The 21,371-nt window shown below is 42.8% G+C and overlaps 1 protein-coding gene across 4 annotated transcripts in view; it reads left to right on the top strand.

Moving 5' to 3' along the window:
• The first annotated feature begins 491 nt into the window (after positions 1–491).
• LOC121539163 (dimethyladenosine transferase 1, mitochondrial-like) overlaps positions 492–21,371 on the top strand; it is a 36,940-nt gene continuing 16,060 nt past the window's right edge. The window contains exons 1-6 of one of the 4 annotated variants that reach the window (XM_041847465.2): positions 492–564; positions 1,421–1,569; positions 2,014–2,165; positions 2,273–2,381; positions 2,546–2,697; positions 2,869–2,988. In XM_041847465.2, coding sequence (XP_041703399.2) covers positions 1,437–1,569; positions 2,014–2,165; positions 2,273–2,381; positions 2,546–2,697; positions 2,869–2,988 — 666 coding nt within the window. In that variant the 5' untranslated portion in view covers positions 492–564; positions 1,421–1,436. The other 3 variants (XM_041847466.2, XM_041847464.2, XM_041847467.2) reach the window with 3 other exon arrangements.

The following is a 21,371-nucleotide window of genomic DNA, read 5'->3' as shown; positions in this document are numbered from 1 at the left end:
TGTCCTAATGATAGGATTCTGTGTTTTCACATGCAAAAGTAATTGATTTTGATGAAAACGATGTATCTGTCTTCCCAATGAAAACTAGTTTGAAAATTCGAACATATATTTTATGGAAAAGAGAGGTTTGTGAACGATGCGTCATGCTGCCTTGTTGACAACATGATCAAGCGGCGCAGATTACTTTTCGATTTGAGCAGGGCGCAGACCCGTCGCTAGACCTCAGTCTTAAGGGGGGCATATGAAATGCATGGGAGGGCAGGGCACAATTATTATTAGCCTACAGTACGTATATTTAATCATAAATTCCCTCAACTGGGGGGGGCACAAGCATTTATGGGGGCGGGTGTGGCAGGGCGCACCTCCCTCTTCAGCTTCGCCGGGTCACGTGACGGGCTATTGGCCGGTGCAACCCGGGCCAGTTTAATAGAGCCCCTCACTGTCAAACTGAAGTCCCGCCTATCCCAAATTGATTGGTTGCGGAAGCGATTATTGCAATCCCATTGGATGTCAACCTGCCAGTTTCCTGACGACAGCTGTATTTCAGGAAGAACATCAAGACTGGTGAGAAGCGTGTTGTCAGGTCAACGCTTTTGTCTTTCTTTTACCTATTTTTACCGTTCTCGAAGTCAAATTTGCATGGTCGAGTTTGTAAACCTAAATTTGTTGCAACTTTTTCAGGTCAGTGGTTTTTGTCTGCGACCTTTATAATTACCTATAGAGAAAAAGAAGCAAAACGTCCATGCTGGTTTCTCAGTTGTCTAGCTACAGTTACACGTTTCGAATAGCTAGCTACAGATTCAGTAAAGAGCAATATATCTTCACGGTCACACAGTGTCAATCATGAGCTACAATGTATCACATTAAGCCTGTTGTAGGTCCCGCACTCTGATTCCTTTATCCAAACTCATGTAGCTAAGCTAGTAAATTGACACTATTGCCTTTGACATTTTCTTAGCCAGCCAGCAGATGACTGTTGTAATATGAATGACATTATGTGGCAGAATAATTCCAGTGTCCTTGGCAGGACCCATCCATAAAAATGTAATGCCCAATATCAATTTCATAATACGATGTAATTTGGTAATTTATCCACTGGGTGGCATTCAAGATCATGCGTTTAATCCTCAGAGTAACATGTATTTTCTCTCTACCATGGATCTTTACTTGACAAAAGCAGTTGTGCGTTCATACAGCATCTTGGAGCTCTAATAAATGGAACCCTTGATATATATATATATATATACATTGCTGAGTAAACCCTCTATTCATGCGGATTAGAACCTGGAAGCATTAGCATGTTTATCATTATGAGAGATTAGCAGATAATCCCCAGACCTCTGATCTATCACTAATTGCTCTGACATTTACCCTCTGAGCGTAATTGCTTTTTACAGTACCACCCTTTATACTCCCACAGCAGCACGGTTTGAGGGATGGCGGCTCCCAGAAAGATAGCGTTGTTTCGCCTACCTCCCCTGCCCACAATTGGGGAGGTAATCAAGCTGTACAACCTGCGAGCAGAGAAACAGCTGTCCCAGAACTTTCTGCTGGACATGAGGCTCACAGGTGAGTCAGCCTCCTCCTTTAGCTGCAATGCACCAACACCTGGTACACTGTGAGGACACAATGGTGTTTTTTCTCCCCCCCCCCGTTCACAACATGTTCAGTGTACCAGACTGCAGTGCCCACATAGGCTTGTCCACAAGCGGCAGATACTACTGATGTGATTATATCAGTGATGCAGTGCTGCAGATCTGATCTGGTGCCCTTGAACAAGGTTTCTGTTTTAGATAAAAGAACTAAAGAAGCTTAGCCAACTTTGCCAAGGAGAGATAGGAGCCAGGCATATGCAAAAATACAGTGCCACTGCCAACATTTATTTTGCCTGTCATAATAAAATATGCATGTAAGATCAACTTGATACATTGTTCACCTTTAATATACCCAACCCATTCCAATGTGAATAAGTAATGCACCCTGGTCACTGTGTTTTCTGAACTGTGTGTGTAGATAAGATTGTACGCCAAGCAGGCAGTCTGAGGGACGCCCATGTGTGTGAGGTGGGTCCTGGACCTGGAGGGCTGACCCGCTCCATCCTCAATGCTGGGGCTGCAGACCTGCTGGTGGTGGAGAAGGACAACCGCTTCATACCCGGACTAAACGTACGCTACAGGAGACCATGCAGGAAGAGGTTGTCTTTAAAATAATTGCCCAAATTGTAAACAGTAAATACTCAAGTACCTGTAATATGCAAATTCCGTTTCCACAGCTCTTGTCTGAAGCGGCACCAGGGAAGCTCAGGGTTGTCCATGGTGACATACTCACGTACAGAATGGACAGAGGATTCCCAAAAGTCATAACCAAGGCATGGGAGGATGGTGAGTGAGATGAAGAAGTAGCTTAGTATTGAGGTAGATTTGCCACTTGCCTGATTGATGGAAGTGTCTACTAGATTGCTTTATGTCAGGCACACACAGTACAGTGATTTATGTTTTGTGCAATGTGTTGCAACCGTGTGATACTACTAAAACTGTCCCTCCAGATCCACCGGACCTGCATATCATTGGGAACCTTCCCTTCAGTGTGTCCACTCCTCTCATCATCAAGTGGCTGGAGAACATATCCAACAGAACTGGAGCCTTTGTTTACGGCCGGACCAGACTCACCCTTACCTTTCAGAAAGAGGTGGCAGAGGTATGTGTGCTGTTTGTTCAATACTGGCTATTCTCACTCAGTCGGTTTTCCTGAATCAGTAACTGCTTTTCCGGTCTGATTATTCAGCCCTTTATTCACCTTTTTTTTTTAAATCTAACTGCTCAGGGCCAAAAATTATACTGACACAACATGTTGGGTTTCCCCTTCCAGAGGTTGACAGCCAGCACAGCCAGCAGGCAGAGGAGTCGTCTGTCCATCATGGCCCAGTACCTCTGTACTGTCAAGAGCTGCTTCACCATCCCAGGACGAGCCTTCATCCCCAAACCTGAGGTAGGACCCCACGCTCTGCTCTGCTCTACACTACACACACACACACACACACACACACAGCATCTTAGCTGTATATCGAAGTTGATGATGACAATGCTCCGTTTGTGGAGCACACACACTTGGAAATGGGCACACAATCAGCCACACATCACCCCACACCAGGGGGTAGGACCCCCTATTTACTCTCTGTTCTCCTCCTCTTCCATTGCCCCCATTTTTTTTGTCATTCAAGTCTTTCTGCTGCTGTCACTCGACTCTTTACCAGACACATACAGTTCAAGGGTTCATTACGGCTGCGTTAAATCAATGTTGTCTCAGAAGTGTCTTCAGAATTGAGACACGTTGTTGGGTTATGATGCCTGGTGGGTATTTGAGATGCAGTGCTATAATCACACATAGTAGTATTAAGAACTCTGCCCCTTTTTACAGTCTTTGCTCTGAGTCACTGGTGGGTTCTGAGGGAATGCTTATTATATAAGATTATAGGCCTAGGCTACTGATTACAGAGAATTCTGTTTCTCTGTTCTTGGGGATGGGCTTTAGGTTGCTGTCTGATGGACTAGGGTCCCCTGAAGAAGTAGTCCCTCTTTAGGAGCCCTCTGTTAGTAAATATTTCATCTGTATGGAATGGATGGAGTAAGGGAAGAGCAGTGAAGTGAATAAAACTAGGGCTGATTGTTCATTCTCTTAGAAGAAATAGCTCCAATGATTATTTCATCACATAGAGGCAGCTTTTACGCCCTCTCTGTGTTCGTGTGTGTGTGTGAATGTACACGTGACGTGTTTGTGTGCAGGCATCCGTGTAATTGTGTCTGAGTAGTGTGTGTTTATGCTGCAGTTGTTAATTTGTGCTCATGCATGTTTATCACACAAACAGTTGTTATAACGGTCAAGTTTTAAGTTTTATTAGTCGTATGTATGAGATACGCATGGTATACATCGTCCTATGAAATGCTTACTTGCAGGTTCCTTCTCGACAATGCAACAACAATAATAAATAATAAAAGATAAGAATACTAACAAAGTAAATGGCTCAGTAGAATAGAAAAAACATTTTAACATAAGGATAATACAGGAAGGCACAATTTATAGTCCAATATTTACACGTGCATTGGGGATGGGGGAAGTGGATAAACTCAGCAGTATAATAAGAGTGGTAGCAGCAGTTGTGATGTGTGTGTAGCATGTGTGGATGTCTGTGTGGGTGTGTGCATGAGTGAGTGCATGTGTGCTAAGGTGCGGAGAATCAGAGCAGGTGGTCAGTCCAGTTCAGTCTTATGCTTGAAGATAGAAACTGTCTCTGAGCCTGTTGGTATCAGACCTCATGCTCTGATACTGTCTGCCTGACGGTAAGGGAGAGAACAGCTCGTGGCTGGGGTGTGTGGGGTCTTTGATGATGCTGCGTGCCTTCCACAGGCACCATTTTGAGTAGATGTCCTGGATGGGTGGGAGCACGGTCCCAGTGATGTACTGGGCCGTCTTCACCACCCACTGGAGGGCCTTGTGGTCGTGGAGGGAGCAATTCCCATACCAGGCCGTGATGCAACCGTTCAGGATGCTCTCGATGGTGCAGCGGTAGGATTTGGAGAGGACCCAGGATGGCATGCAGAATTTCTTCAGCCTCCTTAGGAAGTAGAGACGCTGTTGCGTCCTCTTGACAAGATTGGTGGTGTTGTTGGACCATGTCAAGTCCTCTGTGATGTGGACGCAGAGGAACTTAAAACTCGTGACTCTTTCTACTGCAGTTCCATTGATGTGGATCGGGGCATGTTCCCTCCTCTGCTTCCTGAAGTCAACAATCAACTCCTTTGTTTTGCTGATGTTGAGGGGGAGGTTGTTGTCCTGGCAGCACAATGCCAGTTCACTTACCTTCTCCCTATAGGCTGACTTATCGTTGTTGGTTATCAGGCCTACAACCGTGGCGTCGTCAGCAAACGTGATGATGGAGTTGGTGTCTAGGGAGAGTGGGATTTCTAAGACAGATGATGAGTATTTCATGAGCTGGTCTCCTGCTGATTACATAAGACTGAACAGCACACTGTTGTTCATTCTGCTATTATACCCAATAATACTTTCACATGTTCATGTAAATAGTATAATAATTCATAACGCACTGACTCTTGCTTTGCATATTAATGGAAGGCAGGGGTATTACAGGAATTCCCATTTGGATGAACAGTGAAATAGACCATAAATCAATAATAATTAAACAAAATAATAATAATAATTAGGTGGGTGCTTATATTTGTCCTATTTTTATTTTTTTATTTTAGTAATTTAGCAGACGCTCTTATCCAGAGCGACTTACAGTTAGTGAGTGCATACATAATTTTTCATACTGTCCCACCATGGGAATCAAACCCACAACCCTGGCGTTGCAAACGCCATGCTCTACCAACTGAGCTCCATCCCTGCCGGCCATTCCCTCCCCTACCCTGGACCAATTGTGCGCCGCCCCATGGGTCTCCCGGTCGCGGCTGCCTATGACAGAGCCTGGATTCGAACCAGGATCTCTAGTGGCAGAGCTAGCACTGCCTTAGACCACTGCGCCAAGTGTGTATTAATATGAATGTGTGAATTGGAAATGTGTTTTTTGCATATCCCACTCTCCCTGAGACACCCTCAGAGTGGGGTCACAGGCAGAATCTGCCATTATCAACTGAGTCCCTGAAGCAATTAGGATTAAAGTGCTTTGCTCATGGGCACATTTGACAGATTTTTCACCTTGTCTGCTCAGGGATTCGAACTAGCGATCTTTCGGTTACTGGCCCAACGCTCTAACCGCTAGGCTACCTACCGCCCTTACGATACTGTATATACTTATGTTTTGTGTAAATATAGGTTCATAAATTATACCAAAAGGTAGAGGGTGTTTCTAGATTAGTCTAATTTTCATGTCCCCTGAGGCCTGCTATGGCTGGATTTGTGCAAAATCTTTGTTCATTGCCACTTACCCAGAGAGTGCTTTTATCAATACTGTGAAGTGCACTCGTGGACAAAGATAGGACTTTGATATTAAGTGCTTCTGAGGCAGTGCAGTATGAGAGTACATCAATGGGTGTTATTCGGCCAAGACATCTACTACTGGCCATAACCATTGCTAAGAAGCAATGCATATGAAGTACAGTGGGTGATGGAGAGTGAAGCTGTATTCCTGAAGGTTGTGCCTCTGTGAGTCTTTCTGTTGTCCACATGGTCTGCTGAGGCCTGGTGGAGCAGCTTGAGTTCTTAGACCGAGGAGAACGTTCACATAGCCAAGCTAGACAAATCCAACAAATCCGCTCAATGTTCTAATTGTTGGTATTATCCTGCTCTCTCTGTAGCTTTGGATTGCTAATTGTGTTTTTTATGCATAGGGATTTGCTCAAATTGAATTGTAGTCGTCACTTTTCTCTGTTTTTTAAAATTTATTTCTGGCATGTATCAGTCACATCTGATCTGTGGTAACCCGGTTCTGGTAAGTGTGTGTGTGTGTGTGTGTGTGTGTGTGTGTGTGATGTGTATCTTAAAATCTGTAGGAACAGGTTAATACAGATGAAGGAACATTGCTGCTGCATAGCTGTAATTATGTTGTTCAACAGTTCTGAGAAAATGTGTTACAAAGAACCTGACGGCCCCACGCTGTGTGCAACACACGGCTATGCTATCTCCCATTTTTACAGTACATCAAACCAGAAGCAGGGGCTATGTTACAGATATAGCAATTAGCAGTGTAACCTCCTCTCACCTTATTTGTGAAAAATGCATTTAATAGTTGAATGCTCTAACCAACAAACACCAGAGAACATAATTAATACATTGAACCTTTTAAAACACAATGGTGAGAAAATGGCAGTTGTTAGAGGAAAAAAAACATTACTGGATTTAGTGGTTAATACATTTTAACCTGAGGGAAAGAGAGTCACATTGTAGCTGACTGGTGATTAGATGGGAGAAAAGGTTTAATCCATTTTACATTAGCAGCTGCTGGTCCATATTGACGTGTCGTAACTTGTGAGGAGATAGGCCTTATGTTGTTTAATCTGTTACCATGCATGTTCTCATCCCCTGGAATGAATGCACTGGCTACCTCTGTCACATTGACTGACTCTGATTGTCCTTGAAGGCTTCCATCCAGCGTGATTGGCTGACTCGTCATTTGCCCTCCAGTCCAGTGTGCCCTAGGTCTGCCTGTCACAGATCACATTCACACCCCTGTCACTCTCCTCCCTGATTAGCTGTGTGTGTTAATATACATATTCAAGAAGAAAATACAAAATGGCTGCTTGTGGTGATACAGGTCACTTGTAAATTGCAAATGTTATGTTCTTATTGGCTTAATAGAAAGGACAAAGTACATTTAATGGTTGTGTATCTCTGATTTAATAGAGATTGGAGATCATGTGACACTGTGTTCCTTTCTTCATCCCTTCAACATCATCGCCAACCCTGTGTTTCTCACTGCCTTTCCTAAAATGGAGGTTATTCGGACAAAGAGAGGAGAGCATGTCAGTGAGACTTGCCCATCCACTTCGCCCCTCCCTCCTCTCCTCTAGCCTGCACAGTTCTTTCCTGGCAGAATGTGATTGAAATCTGGCTGTCTGTCATTGACGGGTCTATAAGTCAGTCAATAGTTGCTCCATCACGTCCTAGAGTGCTGCTTCTCCACAGTAGACCCCCAGGCCTCCAAGCTCCACAGACAGAAAGAGAGCTTGAAAGAGAGAGAAAGCTTGAGGGAGAGCTTGAGGGAGAGCTTGAAAGAGAGAGGGAGAGAATGGGAGGTGGAAAGAGTTAGTGGGAGTGATTGAGAAGAGAGGTGGAGAGATTGGAAGACAGTGGGAGAGAGCAGTAGGAGAGATAAGAGTGGGAAGGCTGCAGCTTGCAGTCAGGATGTCCTCCACATGCCGTAGGAGAGGAGAACGCCCGGAGACAGATTCATGACGTTGATTGATCTGAAGGGAGAGTGAAGCGTACCTCCAGCAGATGGTTGTCTGGAGCCGTCACCAGCCATCCTGAGTAATGGCTGCATCAGCGATCAGCTACCCACCCTGCCTCCCCAGCCCCAGTCTCTGAGGGGGAGGGCTGTACAGATGTTTTCCTTGTACACAGCCCCTACTGAGTTACTTTCTCAAATTGGGTAATATTGTTAGTTACTTTGTCAAACAACGTGTGCGTTACTTTCAGAATTATATCTCTACCAGTCGTGTGTTTCCATGATCAGATCTCCACTTGTTTCCTCATTTAGTTCTCGGGCGAGCAGAGAAAGGCTGTTTGGATAAATGTCATGACAGCTGCTGTCCATAGAAATGTATAGAGGGCACACCTCTGATCATTGCTATTGATCGCTTCTGTGATAGCAAAGCCCATTAAGGGCTTTCCTGTCTAGTGGCAAGTTTGCCCTCTATACACCTCAATGGGTCCATGTACGCGTGGTCTATAACCAGAACTGGATAGGAAAGATAGGAAATCTGTACAGATGTTTGGCTTACAGTGTGTGTGTGTGTGTGTGTGTGTGTGTGTATGTGTATATATATATATATACACACACACACAGTGGGGAAAAAAATTATTTAGTCAGCCACCAATTGTGCAAGTTCTCCCACTTAAAAAGATGAGAGAGGCCTGTAATTTTCATCATAGGTACACGTCAACTATGACAGACAAATTGAGAAAAAACAATCCTGAAAATCACATTGTAGGATTTTTAATGAATTTATTTGCAAATTATGGTGGAAAATAAGTATTTGGTCACCTACAAACAAGCAAGATTTCTGGCTCTCACAGACCTGTAACTTCTTCTTTAAGAGGCTCCTGTGTCCTCCACTCATTACCTTGATTAATGGCACCTGTTTGAACTTGTTATCAGTATAAAAGACACCTGTCCACAACCTCAAACAGTCACACTCCAAACTCCACTATGGCCAAGACCAAAGAGCTGTCAAAGGACACCAGAAACAAAATTGTAGACCTGCACCAGGCTGGGAAGACTGAATCTGCAATAGGTAAGCAGCTTGGTTTGAAGAAATCAACTGTGGGAGCAATTATTAGGAAATGGAAGACATACAAGACCACTGTTAATCTTCCTCGATCTGGGGCTCCACGCAAGATCTCACCCCGTGGGGTCAAAATGATCACAAGAACGGTGAGTAAAAATCCTAGAACCACACGGGGGGACCTAGTGAATGACCTGCAGAGAGCTGGGTCCAAAGTAACAAAGCCTACCATCAGTAACACACTATGCCGCCAGGGACTCAAATCTTGCAGTGACAGACGTGTGCCCCTGCTTAAGCCAGTACATGTCCAGGCCCGTCTGAAGTTTGCTAGAGTGCATTTGGATGATCCAGAAGAGGATTGGGAGAATGTCATATGGTCAGATGAAACCAAAATATAACTTTTTGGTAAAAACTCAACTCGTCGTGTTTGGAGGACAAAGAATGCTGAGTTGCATCCAAAGAACACCATACCTACTGTGAAGCATGGGGGTGGAAACATCATGCTTTGGGGCTGTTTTTCTGCAAAGGGACCAGGATGACTGATCCGTGTAAAGGAAAGAATGAATTGGGCCATGTATCGTGAGATTTTGAGTGAAAACCTTCCATCAGCAAGGGCATTGAAGATGAAACGTGGCTGGGTCTTTCAGCATGACAATGATCCCAAACACACCGCCCGGGCAACGAAGGAGTGGCTTCGTAAGAAGCATTTCAAGGTCCTGGAGTGGCCTAGCCAGTCTCCAGATCTCAACCCCATAGAAAATCTTTGGAGGGAGTTGAAAGTCTGTGTTGCCCAGCGACTGGCCCAAAACATCACTGCTCTAGAGGAGATCTGCATGGAGGAATGGGCCAAAATACCAGCAACAGTGTAAGAAAACCTTGTGAAGACTTACAGAAAACATTTGACCTGTGTCATTGCCAACAAAGGGTATATAACAAAGTATTGAGAAACTTTTGTTATTGACCAAATACTTATTTTCCACCATAATTTGCAAATAAATTCATAAAAAATCCTACAATGTGATTTTCAGGATTTTCTTTCCTCATTTTGTCTGTCATAGTTGACGTGTACCTATGATGAAAATTACAGGCCTCTCTCATCTTTTTAAGTGGGAGAACTTGCACAATTGGTGGCTGACTAAATACTTTTTTTCCCCACTGTATGTATATATATATATATATATATATATATATATACACAGTACCAGTCAAAAGTTTGGACAGACCTACACATTCAAGAGTTTTTCTTTATTTTTACTATTTTCTACATTGTAGAATAATAGTGAAGACATCAAAACTATGAAATAACACACATGGAATCATGTAGTGACCAAAAAAGTGTTAAACAAATCAAAATATATGTTATATTTGAGATTCTTCAAATAGCCACCCTTTGCCTTGATGACAGCTTTGCACACTTGGCATTCTCTCAACCAGCTTCATGAGGTAGTCACCTGGAATGCATTTAAATTAACAGGTGTGCCTTCTTAAAAGTTAATTTGTGGAATTTATTTCCTTCTTTAATGCGTTTGAGCCAATCAGTTCTGTTGTGACAAAGTAGGGGGGGGTATACAGAAGATAGCCCTATTTGGTGAAAGACCAAGTCCATATTATGGCAAGAACAGCTCAAATAAGCAAAGACAAATGACAGTCCATCATTACTTTAAGACATGAATGTTAGTCAATACGGAACATTTCAAGAACTTTGAAAGTTTCTTCAAGTGCAGTCCCAAAAACCATCAAGCGCTATGATGAAACTGGCTCTCATGATAACCGCCACAGTAATGGAAGACCCAGAGTTACCGCTGCTGCAGAGGATAAGTTCATTAGAGTTACTAGCCTTAGAAATTGCAGCCCAAATAAATGCTTCACAGAGTTCAAGTAACAGACGCATCTCAACATCAACTGTTCAGAGGGAACTGTGAATCAGGCCTTCATGGTCGAATTGCTGCAAAGAAACCACTACTAAAGGACACCAATAATAAGAAGAGACATGATTGGGCCAAGAAACACAAGCAATGGACATTAGACTGGTGGAAATGTGTCCTTTGGTCAGGAGTCCAATTTGGAGATTTTTGGTTCCAACAGCCGTGAAACGCGGTGTGGGTGAACGGATGATCTCCGCATGTGTATTTCCCATGGTAAAGCATGGAGGAGGAGGTGTTATGGTGTGGGGGTGCATTGCTGGTGACACTGTCTATTTAGAATTCAAGGCACACTTAACCAGCATGGCTACTACAGCATTCTGCAGCGATACGCCATCCCATCTGGTTTGGGCTTAGTGGGACTATCATTTGTTTTTCTACAGGACAATGACCCAACACACCTCCAGGCTGTGTAAGGGATATTTTACCAAGAAGGAGAGTGATGGAGTGCTGCATCAGATGACCTGGCCTCCACAATCCCCCGACCTCAACCCAATTGAGGTGGTTTGGGATGAGTTGGACCGCAGAGTGAAGGAAAAGCAGCCAACAAGTATTCAGCTTTTTATGGGAACTCTTTTGAGACTGTTGGAAAAGCATTCCAGGTTAAGCTGGTTGAGAGAATGCCAAGAGTGTGCAAAGCTGTCATCAAGGCAAAGGGTGGCTACTTTGAAGAATCTGTATTTTGATTTGTTTAACACTTTTTTGGTTACTACATTATTCCATATGTGTTATTTCATAGTTTTGATGTCTTCACTATTATTCTACAATGTAAAAATAAAGAAAAACCATTGAATGAGTAGGTGTGTCCAAACTTTTGACTGGTAGTGTGTGTATAGAGATATATATATATATATATATATAGATCTAATTAAGCTGCCCATATATAGTGCAACACTTGTAGACTAGAACAGGAAAGCAGCGCCACAGATGAAAGGAGAAACTAGTGATCCAACCTGACTTAGTGAGTAGCCTATCTTTGGTAGAGCACGCGGCTCACCTTGCTCCCTCCGACAGTCAAACTTTCTCCTCTCAACAACAATAACCAATAAATCTATCCAGTGAGGCTGTACGGGTCTTTCTCCTAGAGCACATACTACAGCTCTACAGCTGCACCATTGAGAGCATCTTCACTGGCTGCATCACCGCTTGTTATGGCAACTGCTTGGCATCTGACGCAAGGTGCTACAGAGGTACAGTACATCACTAGGGCCAAGCTCCCTGCCATCCAGAACCTACACTACATTACCAAAATTATGTGGACACCTGCTCATCGAACATTTCATTCCAAAATCATGGGCATTAATATGGAGTTGGTCCCCCTTTTGCTGCTATAACAGCCTCCACTCTTCTGGGAATGATTTCCGCTAGATATTAGAACGTTGCTGCGAGGACTTACTTCCATTCAGCCACGAGCATTAATGAGGTCAGGCACTGATGTTGGGCGATTAGGCCCGCAGTCGGCGTTCCAATTCATCCCAAAGGTGTTCGATGGGGTTGAGGTCACGACTCTGTGCAGCCCAGTCAAGTTCTTCCACACCGATCTCGAAAACCATTTCTGTATGGACCTCGCTTTGTGCACGGGGACATTGTCATTCTGAAACAGGAAAGGGCCTTCCCCAAAGTGTTGCCACAAAGTTGGAAGCACAGAATCGTCTAGAATGCCATTGTATGCTGTAGCGTTAAGATTTCCCTTCACTGGAACTAAGGGGCCTAGCCCGAACCATGAAAAACAACCCCAGACCATTCTTCCTCAGGTTCGTCCATCGGACTGCCAGATGGTGAAGTGTGATTCGTCACACCAGAGAACTCGTTTCCACTGCTCCAGAGTCCAATGGCGACAAGCTTTACACCACTCCAGCCGATGCTTGGCATTACGCATGGTGATCTTAGGCTTGTGTGCGGCTGCTCGGCCATGGAAACCCATTTCATGAAGCTCCCGACAAACAGTTATTGTGCTGACATTGCTTCCAGAGGCATTTTGGAACTCGGTAGTGAGTGTTGCAACCGAGGTCAGACGATCTTTACACGCTTCAGCACTCGGCGGTCCCATTCTGTGAGCTTGTGTGGCTTACCACTTTGTGGCTGAGCCGTTGTTGCTCCTAGACATTTCCACTTCACAATAACAGCACTTACATTTGACCGGGCCAGCTCTAGCTGGGCAGAAATTTGACAGACTGACTTGTTGGAAAGGTGGCATCCTATTACGGTGCCATGTTGAATGTCACTGAGCTCTTCTGTACGGGTCATTCTACTGCCAATGTTTGTCTATGGAGATTGCATGACTGTGTGCTCTATTTTATACACCTGCCAGCAACAGGTGTGGCTGAAATAGCCGAATCCACTAATTTGAAGAGGTGTCCACATACTATTGTAGTAGTGTATATACCAGTTAGTGTCAGAGGAAAGCCCTAAAAATTGTCAGACTCCAGCCACCCAAGTCATAGACTGTTCTTTCTGCTACCGCACTGCAAGCAGTACCGATGCACCAAGTCTGGAACCAACAGGACCCTGAACACCTTCTACCCCCAAGCCATAAGACTTGTAAGTAGTTAACCAAATAGCTACCCGGACTATCTGCATTGACTCTTTTTGCACTAACTTTTTTGACTCATCACATATGCTGCTGCTACTGATTATCTGTCACTTTATTCCTGGTTATAGCTCAGTTATCGTTACTCATTGTGTATTCATTATTACGTGTTATTACTTTTCTATTATTTCTCATTTTCTTTCTCTCTGCATTGTTGGGAAGGGCTCGTATGTAAGCATTTCACTGTTAGTCTACACCTGTTGTTTTTACGAAGCATTTCTATTTTATTTGACATTGTACTACAGCACACAATTCATCTAGGCCTATTCCTATCCTATAAACGGGGTCAACCATGGTATCAAGAGTATAGGAAAGTTAACGCCTGACGGCTTGGACTCGATACATCATAGTCCCAAGGTAACAATTATAAAAAAGTATTAATCCTCCCTTAAACAAAATGCCTAGGTTGGCAGAGTTGGCTTATCAACGTCTCAAGAGATTACATTTGACCTCCTATCTGAAATGAATGCTGGGTTAGCCATGATTCAGTGTTGGCAGTTTAACATGAGCAACATCCACGCCAAGAAACATTTAGGTATTCTGAAACATAGAATCCTGGCCATGTTTCAGGAAAAGAAGGTCAGCTTCAAACAGGCAATCACAGGCGGGTTCTGTGAAACACTATGCAAATGTTGAGAAAAAGTAGCTACAGTGCCTTCAGAAAGTATTCACACCCCATGACCTTTTCCATGTTTTGTTGTGTTACAGCCTGAATTTAAAATGGGTTAAACAGAGATTTTGTGTGACTGGCCTACACGCAAGACCCCATAATGTCGAAGTGGAATTTTGTTTTTAGAAATGTTTACAAATTAATTAAGAATGAAAAGCTGAAATGTCTTGAGTCAATAAGTATTCAACCCCTTTTTTTTTATGGCATCCTAAATAAGATCAGGAGTAAAAATGTGCTGAACAAGTCAGATACTGTAAGTTGCATGGACTCACTCTGTGTGCAATAATAGTGTTTAACATGATTTTTGAATGACCACCTGATCTCTGTACCCCACACATACAATTATCTGTATGGTCCCTCAGTCGAGCAGTGAATTTCAAACACAGATTTAAACACAAAGACCAGGGAGGTTTTCCAATGCCTCGCAAAGAAGGTTTCGCATTGGTAGATGTGTAAAAAAAAAACCCACAGAAACAGACATTGAATATCCGTCTGAGCATGGTGAAGTTATTAATTACACTTTGGATGGTATATCAATACACCCAGTCACTACAAAGATACAGGCGTCCTTCCTAACTCAGTTGCCGGAGAGGAAGAAAACCGCTCAGGGATTTGACCATGAGGCCAATGGTGACTTTAAAACAGTTACAGAGTTTAATGGTTGTGATAGGAGAAAATTGAGGATGGATCAACAGAGTGAAAAGACAAAAGTCTGTACATAATAAATCATATTCCAAAACATGCATCCTTTTGCAATTAAAGTAAAAATGCAAAAAATATGGCAAAGAAATGTACTTAATGTCCTGAATACAAAGCGTTATGTTTGGGGCAAATCCAACAAAACACATCACTGAGTACCACTCTTCATTTTCAAGCATGGTGGTTGCTGCATCATGTGGCTGCATCGTGTTATGGGTATGCTTGTCATCGGCAAGGGAGGTTTTTGGGGGGATAAAAATAAATGGAATAGAGCTTAGCACAGGCAAAATCCTAGAGGAAAACCTGGTTCAGTCTGCTTTCCAACAGACTGGGAGACAAATTAATCTTTCAGCAGGACAATAACCTAAAACACAAGACCAAATATACACTGAAGTTGCTTACCAAGACGACATTGAATGTTCCTGAGTGGCCTAGTTACAGTTAAATCGGCTTGAAAATCTATGGCAAGACTTGAAAATGACTGTTTAGCAATGATCAACAACCAACTTGACAGAGCTTGAAGAAGGTTTTTAAAGAAAAATGTGCAAATATTGTAAAACCCAGGTGTGCAAAGCTCATAGAGACTTACTTAGAAAGACTCACAGCTGTAATCGCTGCCAAAGGTGATTCTTACATGTATTGACTCAGGGGTATGAATACTTATGTAAATGAGATATATCTGTATTTCATTTTCAATACATTTGCAAACATTCTTAAAAATATTTATTGTACATTATGGAATATTGTGTGTAGATAGGTGAGAACAAAAATCTATTTAATCCATTTTGAATTCAGTCTGTAAAACAACAAAATGTAGAATAAGTCAAGGGGTATGAATACTTTCTGAAGGCACTGAAAGGATCAATACATAAGCTGTTAACTCTACTGTGTTTTAAAAAAAAGATTATAATAAAAAATATCAAGCACTACATGTTTCATTTCAGCCTGTTCAGTGGGCACTTCAACTGAGGTGTTCTTTTCACATATACACACAAAATAGAAAGCCTGGGCTGCTGGAAAAAATGTCGTCTGTGCTGTAATATTTTTTTATGTTTGATTTAATTAGTTTCAAGCTAGAGTAATACAATTATTGTAGATAAAAAAAAATTTGCAATGCAATAACAATATATATTGTTTTAGATTCTCCAGATGCCATAACCAGCTCTGATTTCCTGTTTTTTAACATCTTGCAACCCTGTCTTTTACAAGCTTTGGTTCATTCAGGACCCCCCTTGAAACAATGCCTAATAATTAAGTGTGAGGAAAGGTCTGTTTCAATAGATCACTTGTTCTATTCATCACTCTGTTGTCATGTAGTGTACCTTACCTTTAGCCAATCTTTTTAGTGCAATAACTGATGCTTATGGTGATCTTAAATATTAAAATGTTTATTTGAATTGTGAGGGTGTCTTTGTCATCTAGCGTAGCTCATACTGCTTCTCTCAGCACTTCACTGCAGCAGCAAGGTCATTGCCATTACTCCCCCAGCCTCAGATGTGTACTGGAACAGGAGGGGCAAAGGTCATTTTCAGCTGCTGTTGATGACCGTATTATATCTCCAATATGGACTCTCATGAAGACGATGGTTGTCCAGAAGAAAATGCCTCACATTAACTAAGGTGAAATATTGGCACGCTTTGGGTGATTGTTCTCAGCGATGCATTACAGCACTACAGTTATTGCTGATGGGGTTTTGATGAGCGGTAGGGCGTTGAGATTAGGTTTAGCCTATATCTGTCTTTGTACTTGCCAACATCATGACTCCAGAGCTGCTTCACGGCTAGATGCTTGTTAGTGATATCCTTATTATCAACCACCCTTATGAATCATGGATATTTATTTAATAACTCTGGTTGTAAAATGTTATCGATTTTAAAAACGTTATCGATAAAGAGCTGATTTACGCTCACATGTTTTGTTTTAGAGCCTCAACCACCTACATTACAGCCTATATCATGCATCTCGTTGTAACTGAGCGTGCGCTGTACGACTTGTCTCGATGCTCAAGGTGGGATATACCGTTGGATTAACCCCTGTGCCTGCAGGTCTGCTGGGTTCAATGCTCTCATCTGAGCCCATATCCCTGATCTGTCATGACGGTATCTCAGGGTGAAACCCTTTGAAGGAAATGTAGGTTAAATACACAGAGGAGCGGATCTTATTAGCGTTTACCCAAGAGGGGAGCTGCTATTTCATCTCCACCCTGTTGCATAACCAAGAGGAGAGAGAGCCTTGAATAATCCATGTTTGTTTCAGGAAAGCCACATATCTCCGAACATCCCACCTCGACTTGGTTGTAATCAGCTGTAATGAGACGCGGGATTCTCTCGCAGAGTAACTATCTACACTGAACAAAAATATAAACGCAACATGCAACATTTTCAAAGATTTTACTGAGTTACAGTAGATTTTATAAGAATCTGTCGATTTGATTTCACATGACTGGGAATACAGATATGCATCTGTTGGTCACAGATACCTTTTTTTTCTTTAAAGGTAGGAGCTTGGATCAGAAAACCAGTCAGTATCTGGTGTGACCACCATTTGCCTCATGCAGCGCGACACATCTCCTTCGCATAGAGTTGATCAGGCTGTTGGATTGTGGCCTGTGGAATGTTGTCCCACTCCTCTTCAATGGCTTTGCGAAGTTGCTGGATATTGGCAGGAACTGGAACACACTGTCGTACATGTCGATCCAGAGCATCCCAAATATGCTTGCAACATGTAAAGTGCTGGTCCTATGTTTCAAGAGCTGAAAGAAAAAAATCCCCGAAATTTCCATATGCACAAAAAGCTTATTTCTCTAAAATGTTGTGCACAAATTTGTTTACATCCCTGTTAGTGAGCATTTCTCCTTTGCCAAGATAATCCATCCACCTGTCAGGTGTGGCATATCAAGAAGCTGGGGGAGTTTCTGTCTGTAATAAATCATTTTTGTTGGGAAAAAACTCATTCTGATTGGCTTGGCCTGGCTCCCCAGTGTGTGGACCTATGCCCTCCCAGGCCCATACAAGGCTCCACCCCTGACCAGTCATGTGAAATTCATAGATTAGGGCCTAATGAATTCATTTCAATTGACTGATTTCCTTAAATGAACTGTAACTCAGTAAAATCTTTGAAATTGTTGCATGTTGTGTTTTATATTTTTGTTCAGTATAGTTTTTTTTTACCTTATTGATGGAACAATTTTCCAAATGTTCTTACATGTTATGTTCTGGTGCCTCTAGGGCAATTCAGGAAGCTGATTGAGGACCTTATTACTGATGAATGTTTTAGTTTTTTATGTCCGTGTTTGTTTTTCTGCTTGCATTTTGATGTGTGTATTTTCGGGGCTCATCTGTAAAAGAGACCTTGGTCTCAATATTTGGAGTTATTTTTGATCAAATAAACACACAGTGATTTATGAGACATACAGTGATGATTTTAAAATGAAATTATAAAGACTGCATGGAGGCTTTAAGGCATCTACTTCATGTATGAAAAGCAGGGATTTATTCCCCAGCTGGAAGTAAGACCAGTATTTGTGGGGTCTTAGTATTGGATATTTCTCTCCAGTCTGACTTGGCATTCCTCTTCATATGAGTCAGATGTAAAGCTGGCGAGGCTGTTTTGATGCCCGTTTGGCTGATGGGATGCTCGGTGGACCCAGAGGAAGGGACGGGGGATACAGATTGCACTCCTCCATGTTACCAATGCTGACTGACTGGCTTTATCAGCTGTTGCTTTGTATTCCAGTCTAATTGTATAAATGTTGCAGCAGCTAACCTACACATGCTGTCATTCATTATCATTATGTTCTCACTCAGACAGACATACAACAGACAAAATAATCCCCATTTGCAACAACTCTCACAGGGTTAGTTATTTCATGCCACTTGCTGATGCTCTCTCCATACCTCTGTGAAGTGTTGCGTGTTTACGTCTCAATGAGAGAGAACTGGATTCTGAACGTGCTTTATAGAGAGTGTTTTGGCTTTTTTCAATCCCATTTGCAGACGGTATGTAATGTTTTATGGATACGTGTTATAACGGGAATGAAACCTCCATCTCTTCTTTGAGCTGTTTTTCAGAGAGCTGCTGTGTATTTAGAGGATATAAGAACAGTATGAACAGACAGCCTGCCTGCTTGCCTACGCACGGTACATCCAGTACCTTCCAGAAATCTGTGTTTTTGGCAGGAAGCTGAGAGCCATCCCGAACTGCTCACACACACACACACACACACACACACGTACACACACAGTAATTTAATATAGGCATATTGCTCTGCTTCCACAAAATAGTTTTTTATTAGTAAAAAATATAACTACTTGCACAAGCACATTTAGACAACAGTAACCAGAACTGTTCAAAGTCCTCTGGCAAATTAAGAAGTGCTAAAGCATCCACAAAAATAAGCTGCAATTATCAAAATGATCATTATTGTCTTGGTTCTGCAGGAGAGCTGCACTGTTTAGACATCTAGGCCATGTGAAGCTAATGAAATGGCTGGCTGGCTGAGGATGGCTGCACATCTACGGAACAAACCGCCAGCTCACATTGGCCTGCTCAAATCGCATTAGACAGAAATGGCTTTGCTCTTTTTCAGACTGCCAGTTGTATTATGTACATTTGAACCGTTCCAGAAGACTTGCAATGCTCAGCCACTTGAAACAAACTGCGCTGTCAAACAAGGTAACACAAGCAAAGGTGCAATCGAGTAGTCTTCTTATAAAGAAGATACAGTGTATGAACATGATAAAAGACATTTGAATGAAATAGGAAAGTATGTTACCTTGGCAGAAAAATTCTAATTAAGTCCACAAATGTCCTAGCCAAATGCGTACAGTTCTCTGCAGACTTGTAATGAATAAGATATCCTGAAGCATGATTTAAACATTATAACAAATAAATAAAGAAGTGTGCAAGCCTTTCCCGATGAAACCAGAATTGTTTATGTGTCTGAAATGATTGTGTGCTTTGGAATATATTGGAATAATAAGGTTGAAAAAACAAGCCTGGAAAGCTGCATCCTACTGTACACACGTGTCTAGCTTACTCAAGACTTGGCCTCGCACAACAAGGAATTCATCCATAAAACATATGTCAATGTATAATTCCCATACAAACAAATGTTATAAAAAAAGTAAACAGCATGAACTACATACAGTATCAAACTTGACAGGAGTTGATTTGGCACATTCTCAAACACGTATATGTGTCGGTATGTATTCAGTTTGTTCACGAGGGCACATTCACATTCTTGTCATCGTTTTATTGCGTTCGTAAGGGGTGCCTGGGCATTGGGCAGTGTATTATTATACTGATGCCCAGTCCAGTCCTCTCTGCTCTACACTGAGCATATAGGGTGTGAAACAGGCTGCCAGGACCTCTAGTGATGCCTCCAGTGTGCAGGCAGCCGCCTGCAGGTGGCGAGCTGGGCTTAGCCATCTGCTCGCCCCGTAAAAAACAGTGTGCGAGAGGGAGAGAATGAACAACACACAGCCTGCTCTACACATCACTGCCAGGGCCTGTCACCAGGCCTGTCCTCTCCCCTCCTCTCAGCCGTGTACAGACACACATGAGAAGTTGACTGTGTTAAAGCGCAGTAGAGTAGGTGGCGGGTGTTGTGTGTTTGTTGACCAGCGTGTTCTCAACATGCAACAGTGTTCCCTGTCAGTCAGAGAGAAATGCTACTTTACTTCACTTTAGAAAAAGACGGCTATAGATGGAGAGAGCGGGTGAAACAGAGAGAGGGTGAAACAGAGAGCGGGTGAAACAGAGAGAGGCTGACAGGTACTGTAGGAAAGATGAGAAGTTGCTTTAACTTTAGCCACACAATCTCCTGCAGGTGCTAAACAGTAGCATATGCACTGCTGACGCACTAAACAAGTCACATATAGAGGAATGACTGAAACAGTTTTCTAGATTTGGAGGCAAATCTGCCACGCTGCTGCAGTCAATAATATATGCCAGTTAGCAGACGTTTTTATCCAAAGCGACTTACAGTCAAGCGTGCATACATATTACGTATGGGTGATCCCGGGAATCGAACCCACTATCCTGGCATTGCAAGCGCCATTTTCTACCAACTGAGCTACAATTCTAATAATCAGACTTTATTTTCAAAACGCATACCTTTTTCCCCATAACACTAATTGATACACTGTAATATGGGACAACATAAAGAGAGCATTTCCCAGACAGACCTGGGTGGAACAGTGGCTTGATGCTTCCTGTCACTGGGCTAATAAAGGGGATTAGTGAAGCATGTGTGGAGGCTCTTCACAAGGCTTATGGGGCCATGCAGAGAGAGAGAGAGAGAGAGAGAGATGCCCCCCTAACCAACCTCCAAAGTACTGGCTGACACCCCTCCCCAGACAATAAAGATATTTGGCCACAGGATCCCGTTTCCATGGCAGTGAGGAGGCGGACAGCAGGATGAACAGTACACACAGCCCAGTGTGGCAGATGGTACAGTGTGTGTTTGTGTGTGTGTGTGGTTGTGTAATCTGTGTGGGTGGGTGTGAACTGTGTGGTTGTGTAATCTG

This window comes from Coregonus clupeaformis, chromosome 25, assembly GCF_020615455.1.
Source record: "Coregonus clupeaformis isolate EN_2021a chromosome 25, ASM2061545v1, whole genome shotgun sequence".
NCBI classification, from domain to species: Eukaryota; Metazoa; Chordata; class Actinopteri; order Salmoniformes; family Salmonidae; genus Coregonus; species Coregonus clupeaformis.
The sequence above is the reverse complement of the archived record's forward strand: the minus strand, read 5'-3'. Positions and strand labels throughout refer to the sequence as shown.